This window comes from Leiobunum rupestre, chromosome 3, assembly GCF_980474605.1.
Source record: "Leiobunum rupestre chromosome 3, qqLeiRupe1.1.hap1, whole genome shotgun sequence".
NCBI classification, from domain to species: domain Eukaryota; kingdom Metazoa; phylum Arthropoda; class Arachnida; order Opiliones; family Sclerosomatidae; genus Leiobunum; species Leiobunum rupestre.
This window is the reverse complement of record NC_143386.1, coordinates 5,883,443-5,891,467: the sequence shown is the minus strand read 5'-3', so window position 1 is coordinate 5,891,467 and position 8,025 is coordinate 5,883,443. Positions and strand designations below refer to the sequence as shown.

Sequence of the window (8,025 nt, the reverse complement as noted above, 5' to 3'; positions counted from 1 at the left end):
TTAAAGAATTGTGAACGAACCAATGGATTAAAAATTATGAAACTAGCTTTTAAATAAACATATCTCATTTTGCTTTCTAATACGTGCGTTGACAGCGCAAACTTTACCTAAACGAGCAGATGTTCGATTATCTATATGGCGCGTTAAAAATATTATTTTTGAACGTTATAAAGCAATAAAGGATTTTTCAAGACGATTTTATATTACATTTAAGTTCATATAAATGGAAAAAATTGTCAGTGGAATATTTCGTATACCATTTGGTAGGTTAATTAACGTTTAATTATCACCAACTTTACATTAATTTCAATGTGGGCGCGTAAAAACTTTTAACCAAGTTACGCGTGATCTCACCACGAGAGGCGCTGCGTGTCATTTTCGTTTGAAACCGACAAAGCGTGTAAAGGGGCAGTTTTGATTCATTCCCTCCAATTTGTGATATGGTTATTAAACACGTTAACGTAAAAACGGCAAAATCATCCTGTTTCGAAAACAGTAACTCGAGATCATTTTGAAGAGTAAGGTTAGTTGTACTACACTTATAAATTTCAAGTCGTATTTTAAAATATATAAGGTTTAGCTTAGTTTTTCGGTTTGAATATTTTATATTTAATGCATAAAAATAATTATTGATATTTAAATTTAAAAGTTAAAACGTTGATTAGTCGTTTGTTTTAAATAATTGTTTAATTTTGCCTTTCGGTTTTAATATTTTATATTTCGTTCTGTGGGAGTCCCGCTATATCAAGAGAATAAGCAGAAAACGTCTTTTAACGTTTCCCCCTTTTTTCTCTGTCAGATCGTCGTTGGTTCGTTTTATTTCCGAGCCGGCAGCGTTTCGACAGATTGCTCACCGCTCTGCTGTAATTTAATTTGACTGATTTCAAAAATTTCTGTGAGAAGAGCGGATTTCTACCTCATGGAGGTTTAAAGGAACCTTAATGCGCTCACAGAATGTCGAAATAAGTTTCGTTTTATACTAATTCAAGAATTTCAACCATTCAAAACGACGCCTGCCCAGCTTCAGTTTGGAAGAACAGTGCAAATTGACTAAGCCTAACCAAAGCCGTGCCACGTGGCCCACGCCCGACTCTCCCAAAAGAATTTCAATTAAGTTATTGAATTTAAAGAATTTCAAATAAAATTTTATTATCATCAACAACTTCAGGGTTTTTGCATTCGAAGTATAATTGTTTTTCGAAATAAACACCAGAGTCAATTCGGCAATATCTCCAATTGTCGGAAAAATAAAATATAGAATACAGTAGGGTACTCGATGCGGCTTAAAATTATTTTAGACCAATCTAAATCCAAATTAGTTTAAAATTGTTTTTACACAATAGAAACGAAATAGAAAATCACGTTTTCAATGAGAATTACCTTAACATAATTTGAAATATCCAAAATAAAACTACTTTTAGACCAAAAAGGGACGAAAAATCAATAATTTACTCAAAACTTAAATAGATGGCAGTGCAGTTCCAGTCGGATTAAGAAAGGCGCGAACTAAATCATTTGTATTTTTTCGAATCCTGGAGCGAGTATAACAAATCTATTTGTAAATTACGAAAATAATACTACAATTAACGATCTATCTAAAGATACCTTCTATAGAAATAAACCTTATAAGGGCGGAGACACTACCAAACTCTGTTTCGCGTTTTTCGCCTTTAATTTTCTTAAATATGACACGGTCAAACTAATTTAAATTTACGTAATTTATTGAAAACTTCACGATCTATCGAAAGACACCAAGTATAGATGTGTACCTCATAGGGGATAAATTATGAATTAATTAAGTTTACGAAAGAATAATGGAGTTTACTATGTTTTGCGTTTTTGGTCTTTAAATTTCTCAAATATGACACGGTCAAACTAATTTAAATTTCCATCATTTATAGAAAACTTCACGATCTATCGAAAGACACCAAGTATAGACGTGGACCTCTTATAGGGCATAAATTATGAATATTACCAAAGAATAATGGAGTTTACTATGTTTCGCGATTTTCGTCTTTAATTTTCTCAAATATGACATGGTGAAACTAGTATAGACATTTTTATTTTGGAATGACGGATTTGAATAGCTGGTCTCAGGGACACGTAGAATAAGAGCATACTACTGTTTTTGTGTAATAAGAACGTATGACAAAGCGCTACATCATCATGAGTAGAGCAGGAAACATATTTTATAGAATTTATTTCCTAATATTAAAATTGAAATACTCCAACTACTTAGACGCTACCTATCATTTGATGTTGGTACTAACTAAATTAAGATTACTTTTTAACTTAAAAAAAGGCATAATACATAAATAAGTCACATTCAAAAATGGCATAATACGTAACTACTATACATTAAAAAAAAATTACATAAAAAAAGCTTTAATGCAGAACGTTTTTTTGAAAATTAAGTAGTTCAAAACTACAAATACATATTTTTATTTCTTAAGTTTTTTTACATTTCTTGGGTATATTTTTATTAGAAACGTTAAACATAAGAATTTATTATATATATTTTCTTTTTTATCTTTCTCTTATTCGGTTTCCTTTATGTGATCCCCATTTTTTTGATAATCAACTGCTTTCTGTAACAGGTTTGTGATTAATTGATTTTTATAAAGTTATTTATAAGCTTATATTATTTATATATACCTTAAGGAAAGTTAACCATAATGACGTTTTTCGAAGTGATAGTTTTATTGATTTTTGAAGGCTATAAACATATGAAACAATTTATATTAGTTATATGTTAATATGATAGTTATGTTGGAAATACTGGGTTTTCCTTTTTTTTGTATTGTATACATGTACGCCATATTGACCTTGTACGGATTTTGGAAATTCGGCCGTACCGTCCGGCGATTGTAACCCCCGCTAGGGGGAATATTTTGAAAAGAAAAAGAAACTCGAGCGATCGAGTACTCTGAGTTTTTCTCTCGAAAGAGACGGTTGCATCTTGTTATAATAAATAAAGTTGTTGTTAAAAATTATATCTAAGTCTTTTATTAGCGTCTCCCACTCATACCCGAAAGTGAGAGTTATTTCATGGTGCCGAAACCCGGGACTTTAGATAGATTAGCGAACGGAACAACTACAAAATAGAGTTTATGAGAGTTACGAAAATTGAAAAATGGCTACAGCACAAGACAAGCTTGCGCGGCTCTCGTTAAAAAGAGATCTTCTTAAATCAGCGATAGAAAAATTAGAATCGGCAATTGATCAGCGATTAGCGAAAAATCCAAGCGATTTAACTGAACAAGAAAGTACCTTAGCGATTTTAAATCAGAAACATGGACTTTTGAAAATACAAAATGAAGAAATAGAAGCGTAAACGCCGTTAGCGGATTTACACGAAGAAATAAAAGCGGTGGAAGAATTTGAAGACCGAATTATTACGAAGAGAACGGTTCTCGAAAGAGCGATTAAGGATCGAATTCAACCAGCGGGACCATCTGATCAGAATCAAGTTAATATTCATAATGCTACAAACGCCCAAATAGAAGTTCACCTTCCCAAGCTTCAGATTGAACGTTTCAACGGCGACAGCACCAAGTGGTTACACTTTTGGACTCAATTCAAATCAGCGATTCACGATAAAGCGAATTTAACGAAGGTAAATAAATTTAATTATTTGCAAAGTTATCTTGGTGGAGATGCGGCGATAGCTCTGAAAGGGTTCAACCCAACTGAAGCCAACTATGACTCGGCCATCGAAATCTTGCACGAAAATTTTGGTAGAGAGGACGTTTTAATTAACGCGCATGTTGAGAAACTATTAACATTAAGCGAAGTGAGAGACGCGCAAGATTTAGCGGGATTGAGGCAGTTATATACTTCGTGCGAAGTCGAAGTCAGGAGCTTGGAAAATATGGGAGTAAACCCAAACACCTTTCAAAATTTTTTGTGCCCAATGATACTTAAATTACTACCAAATGAGATACGACTTGAGTATACGAAGCTAAACAAGTCCACAAAAAACTGGAGCGTTAGAATCGTTCTGGAATTTATTAAAGAGGCTCTACAGAGTAGAGAAAGGTGCGCGTCATTATCGAAATTGCAGTTTGATGATTCAGCGAAAAGACAGAGAGATCGAGAAATGCAGAGGGGAAAACCTTTCAAGGACTTTCGGGGTAAAACCTCTTCGACACAGGTATTGTCAACGGCTCTTGAGAAGCCATTTTGCATTTTTTGCGAAAAGGAGGGGCACAAACCCGTACATTGTAAGAAACTTAACCTAGCGGAGAAAAAAGAAATTCTTAGAATCCAGCGTAGATGTTTCCGTTGTTTGAAAAGCCAGCACATGTCCAGAGATTGTTGGTCAAAAATAGTATGTGGCAACTGTAAAGGACGCCATAACGTCGCCATTTGCGAAAATGATAGCGAAAAGAAATTTAACGGCGACCTCGAAAAAGCGGGGCGTCAAATCCAAGCGGAAGGGACCCCTATGGAGACCCCAACGGTCCAAGTTAACGTAGCTTCGGGCAAAAAGGGAAAAAGCGAAGGCATCCTTCTTCAAACGGCAAGGGTTCTAGTTAAGGGAAAAGGAGGGTGGATACCCGCGAGAATATTGTTGGACGGGGGGAGCGAGGTCAGTTTCGTTAGAGAGGATTTGTCCCAAAAGCTTGAGTTGGAAGAAAAGAGAGGGGGAGAAATTAGAGTAAATACATTCGGCAACAGCGAACCTACCGTTTTCAAGGCTAGAAAAGTAGAAATAGAGCTTAAAGGCGTTCATAATAGCAACAGTATTTGTATCGAAGCCTTTACCTCGCCAGTCATTAGTGTAGCAAAGATTAGACTGCCTGACTCAGCGTTAAGAAATAAACTACGTGAGCGAAATTTAAAATTAGCGGATTACGAGAGCGAAGGAATAGAATCCGACGAGATAACTATTTTAATTGGTTCTGACTATTATTGGAAAATTATCTATACTGAGTATGAAAGACTCAGTCCCACATTGGTAGCCACAAATAGCTTGTTTGGATGGGTGGTCCAGGGTCCAGCGAGTACTGGAACAAATATGGCAAAGTAATGAAAGTCGCGTTGGTTGACGAAAACAAATTAGATGAGCGGATAAAAGCGTTTTGGGAGCTTGAAAGTCTAGGAATAGAAGAGTCGTTAGAGAATAATACTGAGGGGGCGCTTGAGATATTAGCGAAAGAGAAATTTGAGAATAGCGTAGCATTTATTGATGGTCGTTATCAGGTTAGTCTACCTTGGATTGAAGAAAATCCTGAATTAGATTCAAATTACTTTATGGCGAAAAGAAGATTAGAAAGGTTAGTTAGACGTTTCCAGCGTGATCCTGAGCTTTTCCTGAGATACAAAGAAGTTTTGCAAGATTACGAGCTTAAAGGAATGATAGAGAAAGTAACGGACCTAAGCAAAGTCAATAAAAATTCAAAAGCGCTGTATTACGCCCCCCATCAACCGGTCGTAAACGAAGAGAAGTCAACGATGAAGGTTCGAATGGTATTGGACGCCTCCTCAAGCGCCAACGGGAAAAAATCCTTAAATGACTGTTTATTGCCTGGCCCTAACATGAATCCAGATCTATTGGAAGTTTTAATTAAATTTCGATTCCAGAGAGTCGCGTTAGTTGCCGATATTCAGCAAGCTTTCCTGCAAATTTCTTTAGCGCCAAAAGACCGCGACGCCATGCGGTTTCTGTGGATAGATCAGCCGTCCAATTATCATTACAATCCTGAGCTGACTTTATATCGTTGGAATAGAATTTCGTTTGGGGTAACTTCGAGCCCTTATCAACTAGCGGCCACAATTCGCCATCATCTTAAAAAATATCAACAAACGCATCCGGAAGCGTCAGAAAAGCTGTATCACGATTTATACGTTGATGATTTCACCTCGGGAGCTGATGATGAAGAGATGGCTCTAAAATTAGCTACGGATACGAAACTAATTCTAAGCGAGGCCAACATGACCCTAAGAAAATGGAAAAGTAGTTCAAAAGTCCTCAACGATAAATTTAAAGAAGAAAATTGGAATACTAGCGAGAGTGACGAGAAATTATTAATATCTCGGGAAAATAAGAGCCTTAAAATTCTCGGAATGAAATGGATCCCAACAAGGGACATCTTCACATCCGACGTAGAACCGATAATACGGGACATTCCTAAAGTGCAAAACACCAAACGTGGTGTTCTCAAATTGTCAAGTAGAATTTATGACCCCCTCGGATTGATAACACCATTCACTGTGCGCGTAAAAATTTTATACCAATTAATTTGGTTAAGCGGTAAAGGCTGGGACGACGAGTTAAATAGCGAGCTCGTACAAAAATGGCAAAATTGGTGCGGCGAGATGAACGAGTTAAAAAATATTTCTGTTCCGCGCTATATTCTTAGTCTCGTAGAAAAGCGTGAAGTACTATTGAAACAGCTGCATTGTTTTTGTGACGCGAGCGAGAACGCGTTTGGAGCCGTAATATACGTTCGAGTGGTAGCAAAAAACGAAAAAATTAAAAGCCTAATGCTAATGTCGAAAGTGAGAGCGGCGCCGATAAACAGAAGATCCATTCCGGAATTAGAGTTAATGGCAGCGTTGCTAGGCGCGCGATTGGTGCAGCGGGTTCAAAAATTAGAAAACTTTGACAATGAACAAATCTATATGTGGTCGGACTCCTTGGTGACAATTTGTTGGATTAGAGACTTTGCAAAAAAAAGAAAGCCATTCGTGGCTAATCGTCTACAGGAGGTACAAAGGTTAAGCGAGCCAAAATGGTGGCACCATTGCGCGGGTAAAGATAACCCCGCGGACCTACTCACTAGAGGAGTATCGGTAAAACATTTGGTGGAGAGTAAAATTTGGTGGTTGGGGCCCTGGTGGTTGTCACTGGAATTACACGAGTGGCCCTTAAATTTAGAGCGAGAATTAACGGAGGTGGAAAAGAAAGTCGCGAGCGACGCCACTAAAAAATCTAAAATGGAAATTAATCAATTAGCGTGTGTGGTCGAAAGGCCCCAACCAATATTAAATTTAGAAAATTTCAGCTCGTTTAATCGAGCCATTAGAATAACAGCGTGGGTGTTGCGATTTTCAAATAATGCGCGGAAGAAAAGTAGTTCATAAAGACTATTGGCCCCTTTAAACGCGGATGAACTGTACGCGGCGAAAATGTCATGGATAAGACAAATTCAAGAAGAAAAGTTTTCATCCGAAATTAATGAATTAAAAACGACGGAAAAAATTGGACAATTGTCTAAAATAGCGGAACTAAAACCATTTTTTGATGAAAACAATGTATTGCGATTAGGCGGAAGACTACAAAAGTCAATGCTATCAAGGGATGAAAAACACCCGATTATATTACCAAAACACAGGTTTACCCAATTATTAATCGATCAAGTGCATAACAGATTATTTCATTGCGGGTTAAGTTTAACATTAGCGGAAATTAGATCCCAATATTGGATTATGGGTGGCAGGCAGGTGATAAAACAGATATTAAACAAATGTATAGTTTGTAGAATTTGGAAAGCGAAGCCTCTGAAAGAAATCACCGCTCCTTTACCCGAGGATAGGGTCGTAGAGTCTGCCCCCTTTGAGGTCACCGGCGTAGATTTCGCCGAACAATTTATTCAGACAACGCGAAATGTTTCATTAGAGCCAACAAGGATTTAGGGAAACTTTGGAAGATGATTAGGAAAACTGAAATTTCCGATTATTTCGGAAACCACGGTATAACGTGGAAATTTATAGTCGAGCGCGCCCCTTGGTGGGGTGGCTTTTACGAAAGGATTGCGCTTAAAAAGTGTTTAGGAAAAGCCCTTCTTGGCTTTGAAGAGTTGACGACCCTTTTAATCGAAATAGAGGCCCAAATTAATTCTAGGCCGCTAACTTATCAGAGTAATGATTATTTAGAACTTGTTCCGCTAACGCCAGCGCACCTTTTAATTGGTAAAAGGCTGACATCCCTGCCACCTATGTCAAAAGAAAAAACTGTAGAAATTAAAACTAGAGAATTAGTTCTTAAAAGATTTTTGTATCAAGAGAGGTTAAAAACTA

At 36.9% G+C, this 8,025-nt stretch overlaps 2 protein-coding genes across 2 annotated transcripts; both read left to right on the top strand.

The window, feature by feature from the left end:
- The first annotated feature begins 3,133 nt into the window (after positions 1 to 3,133).
- LOC149949221 (uncharacterized) lies at positions 3,134 to 5,032 on the top strand. The gene is made up of 2 exons (XM_090169392.1): positions 3,134 to 3,266; positions 3,345 to 5,032. The coding sequence occupies exons 1-2, from the start codon at positions 3,134 to 3,136 to the stop codon at positions 5,030 to 5,032; spliced, it is 1,821 nt and encodes a 606-aa protein (XP_090025518.1).
- Positions 5,032 to 7,089, top strand: LOC149949220 (uncharacterized). The gene has a single exon (XM_090169391.1). It carries the CDS (start codon positions 5,032 to 5,034, stop codon positions 7,087 to 7,089), a length of 2,058 nt encoding a protein of 685 aa, XP_090025517.1.
- Positions 7,090 to 8,025: the final 936 nt, after the last annotated feature.

Coding starts and splice junctions, on each gene's coding strand:
- LOC149949221 (XM_090169392.1), top strand. CDS start 3,134: ATGGCTACAGCACAAGACAAGCTTGCGCGGCTCTCGTTAAAAAGAGAT. Junction 3,267..3,344: donor CGATTTAACTGAACAAGAAA/GTACCTTAGCGA, acceptor AAACGCCGTTAG/CGGATTTACACGAAGAAATA.
- LOC149949220 (XM_090169391.1), top strand. CDS start 5,032: ATGAAAGTCGCGTTGGTTGACGAAAACAAATTAGATGAGCGGATAAAA.